The sequence below is a fragment of the Wasmannia auropunctata genome, unplaced genomic scaffold (genome assembly GCF_000956235.1).
Source record: "Wasmannia auropunctata unplaced genomic scaffold, wasmannia.A_1.0 LD335985.1, whole genome shotgun sequence".
NCBI lineage: Eukaryota > Metazoa > Arthropoda > Insecta > Hymenoptera > Formicidae > Wasmannia > Wasmannia auropunctata.
The window spans coordinates 245,969-273,102 of record NW_012026905.1 but is presented as its reverse complement, the minus strand read 5'-3'; the positions used below and the strand labels follow the sequence as shown (position 1 = coordinate 273,102).

At 42.4% G+C, this 27,134-nt stretch overlaps 2 protein-coding genes across 5 annotated transcripts in view; one reads left to right on the top strand and one right to left on the bottom strand.

Annotated features, from left to right (window-relative positions):
* Positions 1–27,134, bottom strand: part of LOC105454399 (DNA ligase 3) — a 39,941-nt gene that overhangs the window by 11,805 nt on the left and 1,002 nt on the right. For 2 of the 3 annotated variants that reach the window (XM_011696984.1, XM_011696982.1), the window contains exons 2-3: positions 11,366–11,756; positions 9,607–9,885 (exon numbers count right to left, since the gene is read on the bottom strand). In XM_011696984.1, the coding sequence (XP_011695286.1) occupies positions 9,607–9,885; positions 11,366–11,705 (619 nt within the window). In that variant the 5' untranslated portion in view covers positions 11,706–11,756. Of the gene's footprint in view, positions 1–9,606; positions 9,886–11,365; positions 11,757–21,684; positions 21,769–27,134 lie in introns of all 3 variants that reach the window. The other variant, XM_011696983.1, reaches the window with a different exon arrangement.
* Positions 4,572–26,381, top strand: LOC105454398. 2 transcript variants are annotated; one of them, XM_011696980.1, is made up of 4 exons: positions 4,572–5,005; positions 18,427–18,619; positions 19,258–19,516; positions 21,744–26,381. In XM_011696980.1, exons 2-4 carry the CDS (start codon positions 18,449–18,451, stop codon positions 21,806–21,808), a joined length of 495 nt encoding a protein of 164 aa, XP_011695282.1. In that variant the 5' UTR covers positions 4,572–5,005; positions 18,427–18,448; the 3' UTR covers positions 21,809–26,381. The 2 variants fall into 2 exon arrangements, with proteins under 2 accessions (XP_011695282.1, XP_011695283.1); XM_011696981.1 differs by lacking the exon at positions 4,572–5,005 and adding an exon at positions 16,086–16,163.

Below are 27,134 nucleotides of genomic sequence, written 5' to 3'. Positions count from 1 at the left end.
ATTATTGTTGTATATATATTTTACGAATTTCATAGATCAGTTATTAAATTTGCGATGACACGAGGCAATTTTTTTAAAGATAAAAAACTGTTTTTAAAGAAAAAAATCAGGACACCAGAAACTCTTTATCAGTTTGAAATTGGCCTTCGACGATTAAGCACGCAATTAAGACAAAATTTCTCGTTCGTGCACGCTCGATACTTTTATCTGCGCTTTATAACAATTTTAAAGAACCATGTGCAGGATGACAAGAATGAAGTTAATTAAAAAAGACGCGATTATCCGATAAACCTGATGGAAAGAAAGCTCGGTTGCATCAATCCGCGTGCACGCGCGGTTAAGAAAGAGAAAAAAAGAAAAGATAAATATTGCGTAACTGAAAAAGTAATTTTTAAAAAATTGCGAATTCGATTAATTTCGTCCCATCAAACGTTTACTTTATCTCTCGAAGATTTGCAATTTGCAAGCGATAATTATTTCGAAATCGCGTGACTAACCATTCGCTATTTTACAATTTTGCAATCTATTTGTCATAGGATCGCTTCTACGTCGTTACTATTAACGTTAACTTCAATAATAATATAATAAACGATTCACAAATGATATTTAATAATAATAAAAATGCAATTGCGTAGTAATATATAAATTGCTTATTTTACTTTATTTTTAAAAACTTCATTTTTTTATTTATTATGCTTATGTTTTACGCACAGACATCAATTAGACATCAATAAAAGAGTATTATAAATTTTTTAACGAAGACAATGTTTTTGTATATTTAATGTCAATAAAAAATATCAAAATTGTAATTTTCAACAAACACAATGTACAAATTTTCCGTCGGGATCATGGATAATATAGTGGTAACGATTTATAAGTGGTATTTAATAATAATGAAAACCTAATGACTGTTAGTAAAATATTTAATATAATTACGAAAATCTTTTTTTTTTTTCTTTACTGTGCTTAATGTTTCCCATTGAACATCAATAAAGGAGTATTGAAAATATGAAACCTTTTGACAATCTTTTAAGTTTGACACTGATAAAAAATATTAGGATTCTACGCGAGCGTGGAGAATTCTGTTTCTCCCTCTTTCCTCTCTCAGATACTTATGCGTAACGCGGTCGCAATTTCGGGCGCAAGATTGCCGCCGAGGCACGGTATTTGTTGCAAAAGTGCACGCGATTGTAACCAAGCGCTCTCGATCTGCACCGGCGAAGTACGAGTGAAACTCGCGTACCAGAGTATAGAGAAGCTAATATATCTTCCCCTCGACGAGGAACGATAAACCGAGTGCGAAGCACCGCACCAGGGCGCGGAGAAGTACCGGGGCCGCGTGACGCGCGCGTTTAGAATTCGCGCCCATCCGCGGAATCTCTCCTTCATCATCGGCGAAAATAGAGCCGCCGGCCAGCGGGCGGGATTTTGAGCACAAAGTTAAAACGGCGCGGCTTTCAGAGTCGCCTGTCTCGCCGTCGCACATGTTCCATTAACCGCGCGCGCTATCAAACGCAAACGGGACGGGGCGATCCTCCGGGGGGCCGCGGGCCTTTGAGACGCGCGACGGCGGTAAATTCCTCCACGGGATTGCGATTCCGTCACTCTTTCTCGCGCGCGCGTCTCTCCCGCCGGGAGGCAAGAAGGGGATCGGGAGAGATGAGATGATCGAGAGCCACGGCGATTCGTAAATAATGGTGCCTAAGAATAGAGGGGCCGGAATCCTATCCGGGGTGCCATGCCGGAGCGCCGAATTCCGCGCGCGGACGGCTCTATTCCGCCTGCTAGGCTAAACCGGTGGTTTAGGTATCTCTCGTACCTCATCCCGCCCCGTCGCGGCGCGTGGGCTTTTGCTTTGATCCTCCCGGTGAAATATGGCCCCGCGTCGCCGCGCGCCGCGACAAATTGCAATCAGAAAGCGCGACTAATCGCGCGGATCGCGCGCGTAGGCGCCCGCCGGGTTGATCGATCGCATCCAACACCGCGCGACCCGACACCCGCTCGTTATCGCCTATCGCAATCATCGGCTCCGAAACACGCGCATTATCGCGCGCGTGTATCGTTCCACGTGATACGGGAGCTCTCTTCTACCTCTTTCTTTCATCGCGCACTTTTCTCCCCTCTCGTTCTCTGGCGATGATTTTTTTCGCCGCCACGATTGCGTCAGGTTGACGTATGGCGTTGCGCGAATATGCCGAAGAGAGCGGAAGATAAATTGATCCGCGTTATACACTTCTCCGTCGTTTCGACCGTCGAGAAATTAACCCCGGCCCGCGCGCGCACGCGCTTCGACGCGTCAGCAATGAAACGACACTTTCGTTCATCGAAACGTCGTTGCAACGTCAGAAAAAAAAATCCTCGAGAGTGTCATATATCTTATTTCTCAGCAAACTACTTTATATATCGTTACACGTGTCTCTCAAATAACTCTTTATAATTCGCTTCAGAGAATGTTACGTTACGATTTTTTTTTGCCCCCTTCGTGAATCTTCCATGTAATTATTTTATTGCAAAATAGATTTATTTCACATACGTTTTCAGACGGAAGGAAATTAAAACCTTTAAGATTTTCTAAATTTTCTAAATACAAAATTATATTATGAAATACGCGCCAACAAGTATATATATGAAAAAATTTTGTGGTACAAAATCAATCATCATAAAACTAATATGAGATAAAACATGAAAAATCTAACCAAAACTGAATAATTAAACGAGCGGTTCCTACTTCCTGCCCAAATAGCAAGATGAACGTCAAATAACGTCTCAATGACATCTGAGTAAGACATTAATGAAATGTCATATGATATCACCACGCAATTTGATATCATCATGCCAGAAAATGGGTGGTCTGATGGGTCATGTGGCGGGAATGTTCATTGACCTACTAAATAACTGTTGATAATTGGGCAAGCATATGAATGAATGTGTGACGAGACAGCCGAACAATTGGATGCTGTGCCCACATTTTCTCCATTGGGTGGTATTTTATCGTCGGCAACTATTAAACGACTCTTTAATATTGACGACTTCGAAGAATTGTTCAGTCAGGAGAAACATGTGGTCGATAACAAACCTGATATCTTCGACAATTACGATTAATTGATCGAAGATAGTGGATGAGCAAGAAGAAGATACTGCTGATTATGCGGAAATGAACAACGACAAAGAAATGGATAAGACCTTACCACTACTAATCGTCCAGTTTTATCGAATAAGAGAGGCACATTCCTCATTTTTATGTAGCCAGCAAAGATGCCACAAGAATATTTGTGAAAGAATATTCACGAACAATGTTATTCTATTGTCAAGGTAAAATTGTACGAGTGACAAATGGGTATTGTTGCCACCGGTTTTTTTTTATCAAGATCCACTCATTTAACCATTCGATTTTAGTTAAATTTCTTCATATCTTATCTCGTACTATATCTGTGTCAAGTTTCGCGACGATTGGTTTTGTATCACAAAATCTTTCCAATTTGAGACATGCTCCTTTATAAATATATAATAATAGTTATAAAATAAAAATTAATTTTATGACTGATTAAAAATTAAGATTTCTGAGTAAAAAATAATAATACAGAAAAGAAGACTGAAAATATCCAAACGTATAGTGTCCATACAATATAAAGATATTAATTTTATATACATATAAATTTTTAAAAAATCCGCATATTTTCCTTAAATTTAATTTTTCCATTAATTTTTCCCGCATACTATTAAAAAAAAATTACATACGTCTCTTTTTTTACGAGGGATTACTTTGTCATGCGAGCTGCATGAAATTTCGATGAACTACAAAAAGTATTTATAGGTATTTGTATATATATATAAGTTCTTTTAATTTCTGAGAGCACACGTCTTCAACTTCTTAAAATATAAGTTCCGAGAAGTATGTGTACAAAAAGGAAAAAAAATAATCGCACGGACAAAAATGAGAGTGTATACAATTCCAAAGTTACAAACAAATTGAAGTCCTCGTTGTTTGGTAAAAGAATCCGCGCCTGCGATAGCAAACTCCCTCCCGCCCCTACCCCTTTCATCTCTCCTCTTTCGCCTAGCCGCGTTGGTGTCCGGAAATGTCGTAATACCGCGTCTACACATATTGTAAACATCGTAATTTCTATCACGAATGGATATCGTAATTACGCCGAGAATGCGCGGTCGCGCGAAGAAAAAAAATTCAAGCCGCGCCGCGCCGGCGAACAACGGGCGACGAGGAATGCCCGGCCCGGGGCGGAATCAGGCGCGGGAGATAAAGAGCCCGCGGACTCTCTGTCTCGCGGGAAGACGGCGACGGAAACGAGGGAGGAGAAGGAGAAGAGAACGCGAACAGGAGAGGAGGAGGGCGATAAAGGAGGAACACGAGGGTGAGAGAGGAGACGATAGTCTGGAGCCAAGCTGGCTAACGCGAGAAGGGGGCTCGGCTCGCCGCCGCCGCCGTCGTCGTCGCGGCGCGCGTTCCGCGCGGGAGAGGAAGAAGAAGAAGAAGAAGCAGCGGCGGCTCCCCCCGCGCGATTAGAGGAGGTGGGGACCGTCCGAGTGCTTATAAGACACGATGATTGCCCGCCGCGCGAGAGAACCGAGAATCGATAGTAAGTTCGCAAAACCGCGGGGCGAGTGAGATCATTCGAGAAGTATCGCGAAAAGACGAGGAGAGCGCGAGGCGAAAGAGAGAGAGAGAGAGAGAGAGATAGGCAGATAGAGAGATACCGCGAAAGTATCCCAAACGAGAAACGCGTGTGGATGCTTTCTTGGATGACTTAAAGTAATCGCGATCACCCGCGAATCGGACGGTGTATATAAGGACGAGGCTTATATAAGGCGGCCGATCTTTCTTTCCGTTGTGCGTGCGTGCTGCGGATCTCATCGAGCCCCGTGCGGATCTCATCGCAGCACCCGAGGGAGGTTCGGAGAGAAGCGGGAGAAGCGGGGAACCTCTTCGTGAGGACCGATATTATTGGCTACGTGTGAAGAATCTCGTCAACCCCTTGCGACAGCGACAGTGAGTATTACTCTTCGTGAAAATCATCCGCTCGCGATGAGACGCGAAAAACTGAGACAACGGACAGCTTGAAAACAAATCCCGCGATACCGTGATTTTCACGAAAAATGCTACTTGTTAACACGATAAATTCCGACAGAGTCAAAGTTAAAGAATCCGGATAAAATCCAATTTCGCGGTATCTTGCGCGAAAAAGGATTGTTTACTGAAGAAGCTGTAAGCTCTAAGAAAATAAAAATTAATAAATAAGTTTATTCAACATTCATTGAATTTTTAAATAAATTATTCAATAAAAATTGGATATTTTAATAAAAAATTGAAAATTTAATAAAAATTGAATAATTGCGGTTAATTAATGTAAAACGCGCGTTCAGAGTTAATAATTTAAACTAAAATAATAAAAGTTTTAAACACGAAGTTTATTGAAATATTCACTGCATTCATTCGAGGTAAACTCATAAAGTTTTTATTCGAAAATATGATAATCCTTTGATAAGACTTTTTATTTTAAAAATTATCAATATTTACGTATTCAATATTATATATTTGTGCGTTCGACAATAGATATTTAAGAAAATAGTTTCTATAATCAACGACTGAAGCTTCATTTCTCTCTCATCGTTCGTTACTCGTATGAAAAATTGCCCCAGTCACGCGTATGTCGTGTCGGCCGTTTCTCACGATGTAACATCCGGGCCGAAACTTCGCGAGTGCGATATACAGCCCGTCCCGAAAGGGAACGGACGTCCCCCGCGCGAAAGAGGGAGAGGGCTGGCATACGTTTCGCGCGGCGCGGCGCGGCGCGGAGCCTCTCCCGCGGAAACGCGACTCGGCGACGAGCGCTTTGGGGACGATGAGTTTCGCGCGGCCTCTCTCTCTTCTTTCCTTTCGTCCGGCCGCAGATAACCCCGGTTTAAAAATCTTCCACTCAGTTAGCGCAGCGGCCCTCGCGCTAACCGCGGTGCCCCGGGTCTCCCGTTCGCGCGCCCGCGTTGGGTGATTAATGGTTTCCTTGTATCCGATTCCGGTATCATATTTATTAACCGCCGCCGTTCTCTCCCGGGGTCTCGCCCCTTCGCCACCGAGAAAAGCGTGAAAGAGGGAGGAAAAGAGAGAGGGCGGGAGGGAGGGAGGGGGAGAGCAGAGCAGAGCAGAGCAGAGCAGAGAGAGAGAGAGAGAGAGAGAGAGAGAGAGAGAGAGAGAGAGGAATCAAAAAGAAGGCGAGGTTTCTCCTCGCGAGGAAGGGAAGCGCGATAGCGCAGGCGAAGAGGATCTGGCAATGGAATGAGAAATGGAGCAAAACGCGCAAAAGGCGGAGGAGTTTCGGGGGCGGTGGCAGTGGGGGAAAGGGGCGACCGGAGGAGACGAGAAGATAGACCTCGCGGTGTTTACGCGAAGGAGAGAAAAGCGTCCGTGCCGCGTCGCGCCGCGCCGCGCCGCGAGCTCATCGATATATTATCCCCATTGATGGGGATCCGGTTAAATATTCTGCGTCGGTTCTCACTCGCTCGCACTCTCGCCTTCGCGCCCTCGTTTTTGCCTTTTCTTTCCTCCTCTTCGTCTTCGTCTTCGCCGCCGTAGGTCGCGTAACGTATAGCGACCTATACGACGTACGGAGGCCCTGTGACTCACACTCAGCCTGGTTTATTCCTCTGCCTCGCGCGCGAGTCATGTCCTGCCTCCGCCTCTCTCTCTCTCTCTCTCTCTCTCTCTATCTCTCTTTCTCTATTTGTTGGGTAAAGCGGGAGCAATTCGCGAGAAGCACAAGCGAGGGAGGAGGACGTATCGCGCATAACAGATTATATATACGAGCGATATCCTGCCGAAGCGTTTCTCTTTAAGCTTCTTTTTACAATTTGTAATCTTTCTCATTGACGAGGGGAACAATAATTTTAATTAATTAGGAAAATATTACGAAATTATCTGCCGCGTTTAATTGGGGGTTTGACAAGTTTATCATCAATAACTGGCGATAATCGTATACCGAAGACGCATCTATCAGAATTTATATCAATTGAAGCTCCTTGCAGCAGTATTGCGCCAAGTACTCTGCCCACCCACGCTTACACATCTTATTCTCATCTTTTCTTTCTCCCTATCGCGCTTTACAACTCTATTATGCCCTTGGCCAGAGATATCATATTATATAGATATCGGATATTGAAAATTGTATCAAACATAGCTTCTTGTAGCAGTATTGCGCAAAGTATCTAGTACTTTCCCTATCCACTATTAAATATGAGAACAATATGTGTAAGCGTAGGTACAGGGCATAATAGAAATGTAAAGCGCGGTAGGGAGAAAGGAAATAAGGAATAAAAATAAGATGTATAAGCGTGGGTGGGGAGAGTACTTTGCGCAATACCGCTGCAGGAGCTTTATTTAGTACAAATTAAGACTGCATATTTCGATAGGTGCGTCTTCAGTACGATTCTCGCCAGTCATTGATGATAAACTGATCAAACCTTTCACTCAAACGCGGCAGATAATTTCGTGATATTTTCCTAATTAAAATTGCAACATAATACAAAAAAACAACGCAACACAATACGGTTTTCTATTTTTTTTTCGTTCAACGAGAAAAATTATAGTGCCAAGAAAAGAAAAAATCTAAAAATTTTGAAATCTTCTCAGGTACTTATTGTTAGTATTTTTTATTTGTTTACCGTTATTATTTTTTATAAGATATCTTTAATGTTTCGCAATGGGTATTTGAATTAATTGAATGAATACAACTTTTGACGGACCGTATAAGACGAGCGAAGTCACTTTTGTTTCGTAACGAGTAACATGATGAAAGAAGGGTGTTATGTGCGTGTGTTTTGTGCGTGGGTGATTTCGAAAGAGATCCGCGTTTTTGCCCGAAAATAAATCCGATACCGCTATCGCGGGATCACGCTCCAACTGTAACTCGCATTTCCGGTCGAAGTCGCAAATTTGTGCCTTATATCATGCGATAAGTCGCGATAAGTATAATACGGCCAGCAGAGTCGGTGCCATCGCGTTTACCGCCGTACCGCGAATTTGGAAAGAATTTTTAATTCACGGAAACTTGGAAAACTCGCACATCTTTGTATACAGATTTTTATATAGATATATTAAAATACAAATCCAGTTAAGAAAAAAATATTATTATTAATTTCGAATAAAGTTTACAATTAGTATCTCATATCCTTGAAGTTTTATTTAAAAAAAAAATGTTGAACTTAAAAGAATCAAAAGATAATTTTTGTATTCTCCATAATAATGTTTAAAAAAAAAGCAACGCATATCATCTAGATTGAACTATCTATATGTAACACGTTTTCTATTTACGCGTTTAAAACTGTTCCAAGAAGAACTGCGCAGAAATGTTGTTTATCCGTTTACAAGTTTGTTTGTCTAATCGCACCGTGTCCGTCACGTCGCAATGAAGCATACATTTTTCAGAAATCTTCCTCTCCGCGCGAGGATCACGTCTTTTAACGGCAGGATAAGTCGTTAATAAACACCTCCGCTTCTCGATACCCTCGTGAAAATATCATAAGGATTCCTGATTAATAAGGCACTCACCGTCCGTCCGGAGGGATTTATTCACGCGGATTTATTCATTCTCCTCGGCACATATTAAGAAAGGAGCGCACAATAACGATAACACAATAATGGAACGCGAATCCCCCGTCGCGAGAGTAGGAGGAGACAATCCAATCCGCGATTTTGTTACAGGCCAAGTTTGCGCGAGGTCGCAAGTTTCGAGAAACGCTCGCGATTAGAACCGAGAGACGATTTGCCAATTTGCAGTGTGCTTCCGCCGGTTTATCGAGGTCACCGAAACACCGAATCCCTGATCTCGCAAAGTTTATCGCAGCCTTATTTTACCGAGTGTGCCGAATAATATGAAATGCGTGCAGATTAAGTGTTGCACCTCGCCCGCCCCGATCGAAAATGATCGGATATTCTTGAGAATCTCCTGAAAGATTCTCTCGATCCTCGAAGTTGCAGTTTAGCAAAACTACAACTCGTCCAGAAAGAATTTAATCCAAATCCTCGGATCCTTTAATTTTTTATGGCGGCTCAAGCAACGCGGTTATGTTCAAAATGCGTTTAACAAACGTTTAAAAATCGTGCAATAAACATGTATAATTTTAACGCCAACTTAATGACGTCTATTTAACACCAGTCTTTATACAAAAATATAAACGTTTTTTTTAAACGTCATAAATAGTCTACTTGAGGGATCATTCCTTTTCACATTAGAGAGTAATAATAATTTTAATTTCCAATACGTGCACGTAATATTAGATAATAAAACATGACGCAGAAATGACGTAAATAAATAATTTCTCTCTCGTCGAAAATATTTTCGACTTTTCACATTGGAGAGCAATAATAATTTGTAATATCCAATACGTACAGATAATATCAGATAATATAACATAATGCAAAAATGACAAATAAATAATTTCTCTCTCGTCGAGAATACTCGACTAGAATTTCCTTCTAATATCCATCTAAGCAGTCGTTCGTTCGATCGTTTATGCGAGACATGAATAATAATACTAGCATTGTATTTCTTGATCTTGTTGGTATAACGAGAAAGAGAGGTACACAGAAGTACTCACCGCCGAGCGATCCTCCCGTGAACATCCTCTTGACAATCGCAGTCTTGTCGGTGTAAGCGTCGACGTCGGCGACGTTGCTGCATACCCGTCGAAATTCGCGAAAGGAGTCATCCTTCGACGGCACTTTGCTCCTTTCCTCCTTACCCCTCTCTTTACCTTTTTTCTTATCGTCCGCCGCGACCCTCTTCTGGTCCGAAGTCTTCTTCGCCGTTTTTCCCGGAGAACTACCGGAGGAGGAAGCCGCTTTACGTGGCGTTGCGGCCTTCTTCGAGTCCGGCACTATAGAAGAAGAAATTAACGCAGGTTATTAATAATTAAAGGTTATTAATATTTATTATAATATGCGGAGTAATTAATTCCGCTTTAATAATTTTAATACGAGGAGAAGTTCGGCTTAGCCGTAACCTGGGCTTTCGTTTATTATATAAATCTAATTTTATTCGGCTCATTTACTTTTCAATTATCGGCGCGAATCGCGCGTGATTCGCAGTCTAAAATTCCGTAAAATTTCGTCTTATACAATATTTTTGGAACTTAAATATTGAAAAGAAACACTTGACATCTTATTTATTAAAATGATATTATTAAAACGATTGTTAATGGTAATGAAATTGGGTGAAAAAAATCCCAATAAAACTTCCGCCTCGAAGGTAATCATTAATAGATTGCAGTGACGAAATTTCTCGAAGTGCAGGAAATCTCCTTCCTACGCGATCGCACGTCCGGGAATAGTATCCACCTTCGCAAAACGATTTCTAATTACAGGCTGAAATTGCGCAGTATATAGAAATAGGGCAATATAACACGTTGTAATCTCAATACCGATGAACTTGCCACTCCTCCCCTCCCCCTCCCCTTCATGTTCGTCCCCGAGAATGAGCAATCTCTCTCTTTCTCATAAGCGACGAGCTTCTTTAGAACTTTCCGTCGCAAAGCTCCAATTGTAAGGGGGGGGAAAACCCATTAGAAGTCGCGGAAGTTTCGGAAGAGAAAAGCCGGAAAGCCTTTGAATGATTCCACCGTGTAACGTCGGGCGACTACGCCTCGAGATAATGCGACGACTACGTGCAAACGTCAATTCCGTTCTGAGAAATCGGTAGGCAACGGCAGATCTACGGATAAGCTAATGAAGCTCGCGGACCAGCGTGTCTCGAAAGGACCGTCCGTCACAATTCGGAATTAATTTTTCCTTAACAGAAGTATGTAAGTGACAATAATTTCGACGAGTTTCTCGCGCAAGAAGCTTTTCATAAATTATTTAGGAAGTCGTATGAATGACGAAGCTTCACCTGGACTTTTTGTTCCTCGGCTAATTTTATCTGCAGTTAATGGGATTTTTATCTGATATATCAGAGAAAGATATGAGGGCAAAAAACGAGGTGTCCGTTTCTATCAGATGTAGATTAACATTAATCTCGGTTTAATTTATTATTTATCTTTAAATTAGAAAAAGAGATAAACAGTAAATTAAAGTCGAGATTAAAGTCAATCTATATACATACATTGATGAAAATGGACTTGAGAATTGCGAAGGAAAATTGCGATGACATTTTCGTCGACATTTTTGCTAAGGAAAAAGTCAACTTCGAAGGATTTGCTGCTGAAGACTAATTAACAAAAATTACACTGGAAATTTTTCAACGGGATTCTTCGGACTCCGGAACTGCAGGATATAAGACACCACGGAAAAAACGCGCGAGGGAAAATCGCGCGAAAGAAAAAGGAAGCCTCTCATTCCTCTCGATATTAGGATAATTACAGGATTTCTCGAACGCCTCCAGCTTCTCCAGGATGACCTTTCTGTCGTCGTCGGACAACCGCTCCCAGCCCTTCACGTCCTCCGCGGGGTCGTCGATCCTCTTGGTGCTGGCGCGCTGTTTCGCGAACGTGTCGAACATGCAGGTGACGTGGTGCCAGGCCGGCATCATTTTGCCGTCTGCGAAGAAGCTCGACACGTACTTGCCGATCCGTATCTCGCCCTTTTCGATCGGGCATTTGCACCTCTTGCATTTCGCGCGCCCGGTCTTCGCGCGCTCCACGGCGAACGGTTTCTCCTCCTCCTCCTGCTGCTGCTGCTGATCCTCCTCGTCGCTCAACATGATGTGTTCAACGTGAATTTAGGGGTAGCGAATAATCGAGGAAATTTTATCCTGTGAACGAAAGAAGAGTAATTTTTTTATAAAGCACGGAAATGACGATTCTGGAATATCCAAAATTCAGCTAAATACACATTTGAAAATAATTTTGTTGGACCATCAAAATAATTATGTTGAAAACTTAAATTGGTGGCCAGAAAATCCTTTGCAGCATTGCTTATCATTGAACTTTCAACATAATTATTTCAATGGTCCAATAAAATTATATTTTATTAGAGTCTGTATTTATTAATATACTAGTTAAATTTTAGACATTTCAGCAAAATCATTCTTACCGTGTACAAATAGAAAAAGTTAGAATACTGAATCGGAATAAAATTCATTTGTTCGAACAGGATTGAATTCAGTTCGCTAATAAATTGATTCGTTATAGTCGGGTGGGCGCAAATCAATATCATTCATTTATTAATTAATTTATTAATACCGCAGAAATTAATTTATGATAAAAACGAAGAAAAAAATACGCTAAGTTAAAATAAGACGCTATTAATTTTCAATCCTTCTTTTCTCGAAAACAATCCAAGCAGAAAAACAGGTCACGATAACGTTAAAATGAATCGTGACTTCGAACAGTGACTTTTAATAATCATTTTGGATTCATTTTAATGCAATTTTGATGTTATGACTTTCTGTTCTGCTTCCGAGAAGCGCGCCTCGCGCGCTTATTCCAATGTTCTCAGCTTGTTACTTCGCACGTCGCTACGAATCGTCGCTTTTCCTGCGATTACCGCCAATTACGGAGCGCCCTTATGTAAACTACACATGTATTATACATATGTGTATGTCGCATTAAATACCTTGCGAGTGTACTCGCGAGGCTTCCGCGCGTGGCTTTCTCTCTCTCTCTCTCTCTCTCTCTCTCTCTCTGTTTGTCTTCTTCTCTTCCTTCCTCCCTACCGCACTCGAAACTGTTTTGCGCGTTACAAGGTTCGTACGCGCGTAACCCGGGGATCCATTGCGGATCTATCGCGCATATACTACACCTCGGATTTGCATTAATTTCACGTTCAAACTAAAGCAGCTCCTTCCCGTAAAGGTATAGGACAAAGCGAGGGTGGTGTGTATACAGTTGCGCAAGCCGCCAACACTACACGCCCGCAAATGACGCGCACGTGCAATGGGGGGAGGGCATTAGGTAATTAACCCCAAACGGGCGCACGGCGCGGGATTCCCCGGGTTTTGATGCACGTGGATATATGACGATCGAGTTCGCGTTCAAATGCATTGATATATAGGAGTGGTCTTCATTTGACAAAGTAGACTGGCGACTGGTGTAAGGAAAAAAATCGATGCAACGCGAGGAACAAACACCCTTTCGACTCCAGCTAATAAAGTGCAGGAATTCACACCGGGAGTCGCTCTGTGAGATTGAAAATATCGAAATGTGCGAACGAATTTCTGTCGCGAGAAAACGATCAGTACCTTCCGCGTCCCCTCTCACATCTCGCCTTGTCGAACGATTCGGATTCGTGTATAGAGACGAGCGTCGAGGTCGAGACATGCGAAATGTATCGAATTGCCCAGACGAAGCTGCGCAATGTGAGAGAGAATGTGAGCGAGCCTACGTATGATATCAATAATCTGTTATTAAGCTCTTATTAGAGAGACTTGACATATACAATAATCCTCGCGGAGTAGCATGGAAACGCTTTAAATAACATTCCTCTCTCTCTCTCTCTCTTTCTCTCTCTCTCTCTCGGCTTTTCGTTAGCGAGAAGCCGAGACTGAGTGGGACGATCCCGTTATACGTCTTATCTGCCGACCGATATCGGATGGTCCCCATCGAAGTCGATCGCGGATGCTCTTTAATATTTACTCACAGAGCTAAGAATTTCGTCAGACGCGCGCGAGGATGAAGAGAGAAAAAAAAGAGGGCAAAAAAGGCAAAGAAAGAGGGCAAAGAGGAAGAGAAGGACAGAGAGAAAGAGAGAGAGAAGAATCTCCTCATCGAATCTCGATAATACTCTCCCTCTCCGTATCGCGTGTTCCTTCCCCCCTGTCCCTTTCCTCTCCGCGATAAGTCGCGATAAGACGCGATCTCGGAGTGTCACCATCCGCCCGCGACGTAGGACCGAACGTTGCTAAACGTTCTAATTATAAACATTCGCTCATCAGCGCCGAGATTTATACGAGAGATCGGAGATCGTCCGCGGTTATATACGCGTATCTTCTCGAGCGCGCGTGATCCTAAAACGCGCTAACACACCCTCTTCCACACCCACGCCGCCGAATATCTTAAATTCCACGGACGGAATTCGGCGAGAGAATTGCACGCAATCTCGAATCGACGCGAGCCTGTCCGCCCGCCTGACGTTCGTTTGTTTTCATTGCATCCGCCGGAGACCGCATATCGGCGGGTCTTTGTAATGCGCATCGTTTTCCTCGTCATCGCGCGCAATAATCAGCGCGTCGCAGTTAAAACGCGCGATTGAGGAAGACCCTCGCGCGCGAAGAGACGCGCGGCGGAATCGGGCGGTCGCGGGAGTATTCGAACCGGATTTCAAACACTTTTCTCCTGGACGGAATAATAGGGACGCGCGCGATACGCGCCTCTCTTCATTCGATTCTCGCAAACGAGAAATCGGCAAGATTCGTGTCGCGCGCGACACTCGATTCTTATTGTATATAAAAATTTCTACATCAAAATTCTTGCAGCTTAAACTTGAAAGAAAAAAGTGTTAATACATGAACGTACTAAAAAAAAGGAACAAAAAAATATTCAATTGACATAGAACGAAGAATGAATGTAATTAGAGATAGAAATAATTTTTCATTTTGTTAGACGATATTCGTTTGTACTTTGTAGAGATTCATTTAAAAATTCATTCATTTAAAAATCTATATGATTGATAATTTTCATTCTGTATCCGATGTAATTCTTTTACGTAAATCGATCCTCGAACTCATTCCGCGCACAAAATTATTAAAGAAAAATTCGTCGAGAGTAAAATGGATACTTTGTATATGAAATATTTCATATCCGCGAGATATATTATCTCGATATATTCGGACAACAAAAATAAAAGATAAAAGTCTTCTCTCTTGCCTCACAAAATATTCATTTTTCGACAATCTTATCCGAATACCTTCTTACGCCTATATACATACATGTATATACAGAATAATGAGGAATTAATTTGTTGCACAAGAAGAGACGTGGTTCCACGCGAAAGGCAGACGAATTATATATCTATACCGAAAAACGCTTTTTCTAATAGTGAATTCGATTGAACGCAGTAATGCGCACTCAATCAGTGCGTATTAAAACCATTGTATACAAATCGACGTAGAAATGTTTAATATCGAAACGGGTTAAGCCACGAAATTCTTAATAGTATTCTTAATAGTAAATACTTTATTTTTGGATTAAAAAAAAGATATGTATTGGCCATTTTATTACTCGAGTTATTTCACTTTTACATTGAGATTAGATGAAATACAAACGGCATTAATATACATTGAATGCGTACTAAGTCCAATTAAATTCGCTATAAAATTATCGCTCTAATTATCTTTCACTTTTTTTGTTCTGCGTTTATTACGTCCGTATCTATCAATGTAGATTAGCTTTAATCTCAGTTTACTTACTTTTCATCTTCTTCTAGTTCTAAAAATTAGAAAAAGCTAAAGAGTAAATTAAACTGAGATTATAATTAATCTACATTGGTAGAAATAAGACTTGTAACACGTTTCTATCAATGTTGATTTTACTTTTTGTCTTCTTTTTAGTTCTAATTATAAGAATTAGGAAGAGATAAAGAGCGGAAACTGAACCGAGATTCAAGTCAGTTTACATCGATGGAAACGAGCGTCTTACACGTCTCTCAACGTGTTTTAAAATCATTTACGCTGCAAGTAAAGTTACATGTACGAGTTGCGAACGCGATTCGGCCGTACGAGAATTTATAAGGCTTCGATCCGAGATTCGGTAATGCTAGAAAAGCCGCTCTGCACTCTTTATTTCTTCGCGCGCGATATCAGGATCCTTGGATCCCAAGTACAAGTCGGCAACCCGCGAGAGAATCGCGCGGTGGCTTTAACGGCGCGGTCAAGGAGAACCGTGTAAACAACGAGCGCACGCGTTTCGGCGTGAGAACGTCGAGGGTGCGCGCGGGACAGGGCATGCAGAGGAGGAGAGGCCAGGAGGAGAGATCGCGGAGAGCAACCCTTCTTCTTTTCCCGCGTCGCTTCCGTCCGAACACCTACTACTATACTATAGGGGCGGTATACCAGGAGAGGCACACGGAGAGGGGGCGGGCGCGGAGGTGGATACCTGCGCGGCGGGTATAATAGAGGGTGCAACAGCCCTTCGTCGCTCATTCTACCACCGCGTGTCGTAAACGGCGTCGTCGACGGCGAGATAGAGCGCGAGTTTCTCGGCCAGGTTATTCCGTTACCAGAGTAAGTTGCCGCTCGCGCGCGATCCCGATCGCGACCCCGGCCGACCGCCGGGGACTTATTCGCGACGTTCCGGCACGCGCGACACCTGTGGCTTCAACAACGGTTTGCGTTCCTCGTTGAAATTAAATACGGTTCATTTAATTTGATTTAACCCTCGGTTTGCCAAACGGAAATTTTTTGAAATCATCGGGTGGCTTTATTTGTTTTCAGCTAATCATTTTATTTTATTTTTTTGTTTTGTTTAATACTTCATGAGAATGAATTAAATTCCGTTCTCTCCGTTGCTGCCGATCGAAGCTAAAGAATTCGCTGATCCGCTTCCGCCGCCGTGCCGTAACTCCGAATCGCCGTATTACCGCGCCAACGGCGAGAGCCTTCTGCGTCGAACGCGAGCGAATCTGCGCGCGAGCGAATTGATTTCTAATAGTTTTGTTTGCGACGGACGCGGGCGCGCGCGCGGAGGCGAGGCGTCGCGATACTCGCCCGTTCTCGCGGCCGGCAAATAACGGCGAAATCGATTTAGGATCTATAAATAATCGTTAAACGCGCGCGGCGTATTCTGTGCCTCTCTTTCTCTCTCCTCGCCTGTCCGTCTCTCACGGACAGTGACAGCAATTGTTCCGTCGTGTTACCACCGATTTCTGTAGTATTTATTATTATTTTCCTCGTTTAGCGTTGTTATTATCGTCCGCCCGTGACGCGACACGTCCGCGTACATCTGTCACTATCTCGTTTTCCCGTCATCGTACGTATACGTGACGCGCGATATCGGCGCAATTTCGTTACCCCGTTAGTTTCATGCCGTCTCTGATCTCTCTCTCTCTCTCTCTCTCCCTCGCACGCGATTTTACTTCGTTATCACGTGACACGCGGCCCGTCACGGCGATAACGCCGTATCGGTCAAGAGGATAATCCGCGATGACCCCCAGAGAGGAGGGAGGGGGCGAGGGACCTTCGCTCGCTCGCTCGCTCGCGGATCGTACCAAATTGCCCCCTGTCCGTCCACGGTCGTTCCCGCCTCGAGAGCTGAGAGATTCGGGTCCATGACAGGGCAAAAAATCAATTAGACCAACCTCGCCGGACGGAACGCCTCGCCTTCTGTCCTCTCCTCCCGCACGCGCGGATAACCCGCGAGAACTTTTCTATCTCGCGCCGCGGCGGTGAGAGGCACATATCGCGATTACACATAATACAATCGCCGCGGCCGCACGGACGTTTTCCTCTCCGTTTTCTCTCGATCTCTCGTTCGCCGCGACCAACGCGGCGGCTGCGACGCGTCGAAATCCTTCCGGTCGCATCTACTTGATTCGCATTTACTTTTGCACCTCCCATATATATATATATTTTTTTTTCCTTCTTACATGGAAGCCTCTGGAAACTCGTCTTCCATAAGGGAAAAGAATAATTGATCGATTTGATTTTCTCTTATTCGATCTCGGCGGGACACGTTCTCGCTTTCCTTTCGGGTTACAACCGTTCCGCAGTCGTGAACCGACGTGAACCGACTTTCCGAAGTAAATTATTCCATTCCGCGAGAATTCCGACGCATTCCGGGCGTAAAATGTAAGTCCGAAACAGTGTAACTTCGAACGTGTCCGCGGAAGGCGAGACAGAATATCAAAGAATAAAAAAATGTGCGTCGCAGGTATATTCATAACAAAATAAAGAAAACTTCTTGATTTTCTCACAACAGTCATATTACAAACACGAAAATATTTTCGTTATATTAAAGATGGGAAAAAAGAGATTTCGGGAAGGAACTGTCCAATTGAAAACCAGCGATAATTCGTTTCAATCGATTCAATTAGATAGAGCCCATAATCCGCAATTTTCCGTACATAATAAATGTGTAACAAATCTTCCATAATTTTTATCCATATATCACCTTTCTCCTTCGTGAAATTTCTCTACTAATCGTCATTACGTCATGTAATTCTTGTAACAATAAGTCATCTAAATTAATGAGTTCAGTTCTAAGCAAAATCGTAACTTGTTGTCATATAAGACTCGTAAGAACTTATGATTGGAATTGTAATTCTGCGTACCGTAGGATGTTATGATCGTTCGTAAATATTAATTTCTCGTAAATCCTTATATACGGTTAGCAAGAAGCTGTCTGCACAAAATTATAAGCATTAAGTCATAAGTTCTTGCGTCTTACCAGAACAAGTATACGAGTCTGCTTAGAATCGTCTTGCCTGTAAGTCTCTATATATGTTATCCTTCTGTATGCGAGCGCGCCCGTTTTCTCGTTTTTCTGCAGAGAGCACGAGACATACGAGGGAATGACGAAAAGAGGTAGTCGACGAGCCGCCGCTAGGACAAGCCTGTGTCTGCTGGCGGCACTCGTGCTGTCCTGCGCCACAAGCGGCAGCGACAGGGCCCACGCGTTCCCGCAGCCGGAACCGCTGCCGGCGGGCATCTTCTTCGACCCCGCGGACGAGGCGGAGAATATCGTGAGTATATAAGCCAAAATTCTGCGCGAATTCTGGGACGCCTCGTTGCATCCAACAATCCGGCGTTTAACTCGAAGAAATCGCCAATTTAAAGACCGCGGATATCAAGTGCAATCTCGCTGAGTTTGCACTTGATTTTTTGAGCAAGATGCTTTTTAGAACAAAAAAAAACAAAAGAAAAGAAATGGTCCAAACGGACACTTGTGTCACAGAAAATTGCCTGTTGAACGAAGAATTTCTCGAAAGTTCTTTCTTACTCGAGAGCCAATCGCGCGTGACGTTGTATCCACGTGGACATTCCTCGCTGGAGAGTAATTCATTGACATCAAACGTATATACGCGCGCGACAAAGAATCGCATTAGCGCATCATCCGCGAGTAAAACGAAATGACGTAAAGCGCCACTACGAGCGCGCTTGACGTAAAGTCGCCCTTGTCGCGCGCAACATTCGTAGTATTGGAAATTAAACTCGGCGAAATTAAATGACCGCCGGATGTTAAACGGTTGGCTCGAACCGTTCGAGACATCGCGCGAGGGTCGCGACACGGAAAGAATATTGCACGGTGAAAATATAAAAATAAATTATACACAAGAATCATGTCATTAATTGAATTCTTCGATTATATTTCGACACGCAGATGTTGGTGAACCGCCTGAAGCACCTGATGGACCAGAAGCACCGGATGACCGAGCAGGAGCACGAGATCACCGACGAGCAGATCGAGATCCAGGCGATCCTGGAGGCGAAGGCGCGCGAGCGGGAGCGCGCGATGGAACAGCTGTCGCAGCCGGAATACGCCAGCGGGGAGCAGGAACCGGAAGCGCTGCCGGTGCCCGCGGCCATGATCCACGATACGCAAAATCCGAACAAACGACACGGCGTAAACACGGTCAGCTGTGAGTATTCCCGTGATCTCAATCTCTTTCCTCGTTATTTATTGCAAAAAAATGCAAAAGAATGCGGGCTCGAGTGTCTGGAATCCAGACATGAATTTCAGCGGGATTTCGTGACGTTTCCGAGTCTAAAAGGGGGAGGGGGGTAGAGCAAGATTTGATTGTGATAATAATCTACTCTTCAAATGGAGAGAGAGAAACGATAGATCGCACGGATACGAGCCTCGCTACAAATTAAAATTAATCGTGTAAGTGGATAAATGGAATGAATAAATTCCTGAGCTTAAATTGTCCAGTTTGCAAGAAGTTTTATAGAGCTTTGTGGCAGCGAGACGGGAAAGATCAAGTAGAATAGGTAACCGCGAAATGGTTGAGCATGGGATAAACTAGATAAAATGCGAGAATAAAGCGAGCGCGCGAGAAGAATCTTACGCGAAAGCGTTCCGGTGGTGGGGAACCGCGTGAAAGGGGATACACTTTCGGGACATTCGGAATCATTTCGGCCGCTATTTTCCCGCGAATTTCCCGTCGTCACGACGTGTGTGTGGGACGACGTCGTCGGGGCCATCGCATCAGCCCGTTAAACAAAACCCGGCCGTTATCGCTTCTTCCGGGGATTATAGCTCCAGCCGGATCGCCGCGAGGATCGGAGGATTATGCCGCGCACGTTTTCGGGAAATCCCCGCGAGGAGAAATCCCTTTTCATTTTTCGAAGGAAGGAAGGAAGGGAGGGAGGCGGCCTTCGGAAGGCCGAGGTCGAGAATACACGGGCGGCGCGGAAGGGGAAGAGGGAGGTACAAGACTCCCAGATGGTCCGAGAGAGCGTTTCTCTCGGCTATATCGCTAATCCACCACGAATAAACTTCTCGCGGAGAGACGTGCGTTTCGCATGCACACGTCCATATATGTACATACATATGGCAATCTGCGCCGCTCGTTCGATCGACCGACGGCGACCGTCGATGGACAATTGATTGAAGCAATTGACGCGTGACGCATTACGTGTCTTTCGTTCTTTCTCCCCCTTCCCTCCCTCTCTGTCTTTCTCTTTCCCGCGCGTGTCTTCCCTGATTGATTCGAGGCTCGAAACTTCGAAAGGGAGATCGCCGATCGCAGATTTTCCATTTGATCTCGAATATTTCGAAAATATTAATATGTTTAATGCACAAGACAGCAATTCTATTATTACTCCGAATAGTCTCTTCATTTTTTTTTCTTGAGTAGGTGCGCAAATTAATTCGCTGCTTTTAGTCTTGATCTTAGAAAGCATTAAGATCAAATATTTTCCTCACCGCGGCCTCGAAATGTCATTCGTTGCGCCTATAAAATCCCACACGTGTCACAAGTGACAGAACAAACGATCCAATAATAATCTAAAAAAAAATACGACGATCAAGTCGATAAAGATATATTAGATGTTGCATTCTTTTCGCGTTTTAATTTTAAAAAAAGAATGCGGCCGAAGCAGCACCGACGACGATCCGTTCTACTCCTGACGAAAATTGGCGCCGTGTGAGAATTGCGATGTAGAGAAGACTTCGCGAAGGAGATTGTGATTTGATCGATCACCTTCATATAAAAATTTGAAAATGAGGAGTTACATTAGCTGCTAGCTACTGTATTATAATTCCTCATTTAAAATCCGTATAAATAACTGATAAAAAATATGTACATTCCGTAAATATTCTGCATAAACAAAGATTCGCTGCACGACCTCAAATTATCCAACAAATCGTGTTTGTTGAATTGCACCAGATAAAAAAGTCGGAAAAAACGTTGATGGATTAATACTCAATTAGTAATTAAATTTGTTCGCTTAAGCAAATGACATCTCTCTCAAATGACATATTTAACATTATCTAACTAATAATAATACTATTTGCTACAATTTTCTGATTTAGATTTTTAAGTTGATAAAATTGAATTTCTCTGCCCAAATAAGTTGCGAATGCAACTAATATATTGACACTCTTTTCGCAAGCGCATTTATATTATAACATTATAATATCATGTTATGCTATATTTCATGCGAGCGAAATAATTTGCGCTACTCAAAGTAATTTTAGTATGTTATTAATAATAATAAGTTTATAATTAATATGCATGTGAAGAATCTGCAGAAGTTACTTGTTCAAGTAATAAAAGGCGATTGCTACGATCTATTGCGCTACGTTATTTGGAGCGATGCGGCTGCGACAGCGGCGAGTAACGGACGCGATTCGTGTTTCAGACATGTCCCTGTGCCACTTCAAGATCTGCAACATGGGACGTAAGAGGCAATCAAAAGAGAAATAAATCACCGTAAAAGGCAGTCGCGAGAAGTTCGAAACGGACGGCGGGCGCGGCGAGGAGCTTGAGGAGCTAGGAGGAGACCTCATTGTGCTTTAAGAAAACATTAAGTAAAAGATCAATAAAAGAAAAACACATAGCTTGTGCCACGGTCAATTGAAAATTGAAGTGAGGAAGATAGCAACGACGAGCGATCAGTTCTTTAATTGTTTCAATTCTTCCAAAGACATCTGGTCATTAAAAAAAGAAAAAGAAAGAAAGAAAAAGTCGAGAAAGTCTTTAAAATCCAGTCGTCTTGGACGCGTACCTGAATTCAGCAGTAAGAGTAAACTAAAAAGATATTGAATAACTCGAGGATAAATTAAAATATTCAACAATTCGAAAATCAATTAAAATATTCGTTAATTCTTTTCTATCTGGATGGTACAGTGAAATATGGGGTGAGAAAGAGATTGCAATTTGCAAGAGACACACATGGTGCATCGGACAAAAAAAGTTATCGCTCCTCCTTGCTATCCCCTCGGGACAATGATTGTCACCAGTATTACACACACAACCACGCACACAACACACACACACACACACACACACACACACACACACACACACACACACACACACGCCACGTCGGATCTACGTGCGGAAAAGTTACAGCGCGAAAAGTGAATCACGCGAATCGCGAGATACGCGCCAATGTGACCGCTCGACGAGCGCCTCCATTAACGAACGTCGATCCTCATCAAGTTTTCCTCCGCTCCTCTTCCCACCCCTCTCCCTCCCGTTACAACGAAGCATCGCGGAGCGGAAATAACGTGTGTAAGAAAAAAACTAAAACGTAAAAAAAAAGAAAAAATATATATATATACGTCCGTTCGAAATGTCGAAACCGTCCTCGGCCGCCGGACGAAGGCACACCGTCCGACTGGTTCGGACGAAAGCTGCGCGCGAGCTGCCCGACTACGGTTGCCTGGAATTACTCTGAGAGATACTCCGAGAAACCAACGACGAGGTACCTGTTAAGTGAAGACACCGCGCGACTCCGGGAATAACGATAACGTAGATACGCGAGTGACGCGTGAAATCCGCGATCAAACAGCGAAACAATGTCGTCAGTCGACCCGTCAGCATCCCAAAATCTCTATTCTTACAAGACCGAAACGCTAAAGAGAATTAATAAGAAAAAAAAGTCGGAGAGTTCAATAAAAATTTGGATAAAAATTTAAATAAAAATACCGCGATATAATTTCACTGATAACACCGTTGTATCGTGGTATAATCATATTGCTTTAAGGTCAATGACATGATAAATTAGTCGGATCTGTGATGTATTTGACGTACGTCGCACGAAAGAAACAGATAACGCACATAAGTTAACGTGCGCGATACATCAAAATTGTAATTAATTAAAAAAACTCGTACTCGTGTTGTTTTTATGTACACCAAGGATATGTTATATCCATAATATCTATAATAATATCTGTAATGTCTATAATAATATCGACGTTCAATTATATAATATCTAATATACGGTATTTTACCGAAAAGTTGTATCGATATTTGCCTCAATCGGTTTTTTATTTCGATAATCGTATAAAATCGAAAATGCCGAGTCAATATTTGTCAATTTTTAAATACATTAATTACGTTATCAACTATAATTAATCGTCACGCGGAGAAACAACTGGAGAAATCGTTATACGGAATCGATTATGAACATACCAATATACCTATGTAGCTCGTTGTAGACAGTGCAATCAAATATTGAGCAATCTTCTAAATTGCAATGTAATATCGTAGAAACACCGCGAAGGCGCGGAAATGAGAATTTCCAACAAGATTATGGTCAATATCGGAAGCTTGATGGATATTAAAAATGTAACGGAGGATTCCGTATTATCTTCTCTTTTATGATTCGAATATTATCCCATATTTCGAAAGGGAAGAAAAGTAGAGAAAAGGTGGAGGGTGAGAAATCTTAAAAAATTCTGACCGCCGTTGATTTCAATCTATGGGATAAATTCAATAAATGGGATTGCGAGAAATATATACGTAAAATATAAGCACCCAAGCTACTAATTTATTAACCTTCGATCATATTTCGAGACGCGTTTCGATTGTGCGACCCGGGTTTAATTGGAATGCCTGACGAACCCAAAAGAGGCCTCCCCCCTAAAAAAAAATAAAAACATATACAGCTATCGTGTGAACTTTGAAATCACAGTTAAATTTCGGAGACTAATAACTCGATTTAAGAGACGGACGTCGCGATTTAACGGGAAATTTTACGAGGGAAAAAAAAATTCTATTATTCCTCTTTTGCAAAACGGAAGAGAAAAAAAAATACAAACGAAAGGAGCATCGCTCGGATTTCAGACAAATAGAATCGATTAAATGACGGATTATAAACCGATCGATATTAAAATCGAAATCCACTTAATAGTACCTCGTCGATGGCAAAAACACGAGAGATAGTGGTTAGATAGTTTCTTTTTCTTTTTTGCAAAATATTATATCGACTGTTTGAAAAACTGGTGTCAATTAAATAATCGGGCGAGCAATTTAAATAAACAGTTATTTTCGGCGAGAGATATAGTAGATACATATATATTGTTGTAACAGGAAACATTAGAAAGTTTATGAAGTAATAAATAAACACGATTTATGCCGAAAATACTAAATGGTTTGTGTGTTTATCGAATATATCGAAAAACGTTCCTAATAATATTACGAATACGTGAATATCCATCGGTCCCCTCTTTCTTCCATGTTACACATTCTATCTATTAGAAATCGTTCAGCATAGCAAGCAACCAATTTAGTAACGTCTGAATGATTGCAATAATAAAACTAATTCTCGAGAAGTACAGAAATGAATTTAAAATACGTAGCTAAGTTCCATAAAATCCCCCATTCCCTCGAAACAAAAATATCTCGAATTTTTTTCAATCTATGCTTCGCGTGAAACGATAGATTTTATTATTTCGGAAAAATTATTTTCGTAATTAATTTGACAAACAAAAAAATTCCTAACGAAAATTTGGCCAGAAAATTCATTCGGTTCTGCAAACGTTGACAAAGAGACGTTGACGACGCGCCATTGAAACAATGTGCGAGATTTCTGCTATGCTGAATGATATATATACGCACTTGTAATACGCCACACAGTGAGAGAAAAGAAGAGGAGGAACTTGGCCAACTGTGCGCCAATTATTTAATCGACACCAATCGAACCATTTTCTCGCGGTCGCGCCTAACAAATAGGTCGAATAATAAGCGGGGAGAGAAACGCACTGTCGAAAAGAAAGAGGAAGGAATTGAAGGCGCGCGCGAAAGAAGACAAGAGCAAGAGCTTATACGTTATCGAATTCACCGTGAATTTATAATGGCTCTCCTCCTCGCTCGCGTCTCGCGCTCGGATCACGCTCTCGCGAATAACGTATAACGTAAAAGTTTTATCCTGGCACTGAAACGGACTATACGCGCGAGGATTTCGTGGAGGGAAGCCAGGCGACAAAGGGACGGATGTCAATTTGTAATTTCCACGCGGGGACTTCCCCCGGAAAGGGGAAATCGCCGGCACGAACGGAGGCGACTGAAAGGCGATCTCGATCGCGCGCGATCCACGTTAGAAGTACGAAAAAGCTATCGACACACTCGGCCTCGTCTGTATTTATTAATACTACTACTACTATCACTACTATCGCCAATTGTTGTTACTGGGTGCTTTCCATTTAGTGACACAAGTCGACACAAGTATTGTCTTTGTTATACTCACTAAATGCTGAGAAGAATAGAATGACGTTTGCGTCGACTTGTGTCACTAAATGGAAAGAACCCACTATTTCCTTAGTTGAGTTAAGCGGAAGGAACGCGCGTGCCGAATTCCCGTTCTCGCGAGACATGCCATTATAGTATTTTTACACGCGACGTATACGCAATCTCGATCAGTTGATACAGTTTTACAGCCCCGCGGCGACTCGCCATATTACAATCAATTCGCCGTTATATAGCGATGTTACTTCGAGTGTATATTTCGAGTGTATATACCTACATCTCTCGCGAGAGTCGATCGTAGGTGGTGGTGGTGGCGGCGACGCGGAGGGGCACCCGCGTTCCTTCGTTATTTATGAATCGCCGAAGCCCCGGCCCGGTTTCTTCGAGAGAAACGCATGCCGCTTCTTTATTTATTTATAACTAACGCTAACGATAATAATGTCTCGTATATATAGAGTTCTCTCTTCGCGCGGCATCACACCACCTTCCCCCCCTCTTCCCGTGGTGTGATCCCGCATCACCTGTGAATTAATCCTCTCGCGCGCTTAATTCGATAACTTATATACCGATTAGCTTCCTCTCTTTCGTAATTCCCACCTTTGCATGTACCTATTTACGATTGAGCGCACCTTACGCGAGTCCGATTCGTTCGGGGACTTGAGTGAGAAAAAAAAATGAAAAAAAAAAAGATGAATGCAGGAATTAAGTGAAAGCTGGAGACGTCCCTCGATCGTTGCGACGCGCGAATCGGCGCATGTACCTCGCGTAAACATAATGCTAATGATAATAAACTGTATCATCAGAACTTCTGCATTCATTTATTAATCCTGTTTTTATTTGTATACGAAATTTCTTTTTAAAATTTACCCTGAAAATCATGTTAATAGTGAAACAACATAGCATTTCGGCAAATTTTATGTGATTTTCTTTGTTTTTTTTTTACTCTGCACTACAATAAACAGTGTAGAAATTCAATATATAGCAAATTTCAAAAGATATATATTTAATTTGTGGGAACTCCGTTTTAATTTGCATGTCATATTTGTTGTAATACATATTTTTAAAAATAGTGAAAATCACATAAAATTAGTCGAAATGTCCTACAATTAACATGATTTTCAGGGTAAATTTTAAAATAAAATCCTCTCCATGTACGTGCTGCACATTCTCGGAAAATGTGTAAATTCGAAATATTTTCCTTTGCGGTATACTTTCATTTTAAAAAACCATGAAAAGTAAGTAAAAGTAAGTATTTTGAGCGGAATATGGAGTTGCTCACCTCGGGTAGTTTTTGGGGGACGGTAGACGAGTCGGAATTACGTGCTGCAGCAATTAAAGAATTCGCATTCGTTTTGCGATGCAAAAGCAATATCGCTTTGGAGCTCGACGACGCGACGTTGCAATATTCGATCTTTTTTTCAGCGATATATCAAAGTTAACGTTAAACGATCGAGAATTTTGTAATAAAGGTAGATAAAATTGGCGTTTCTGAGAAAACGAGGTTTGGGGGAAACGTTTAGCTTCCCCTAGAGAAGAATTGAGGATTGGAGTTGGAGAA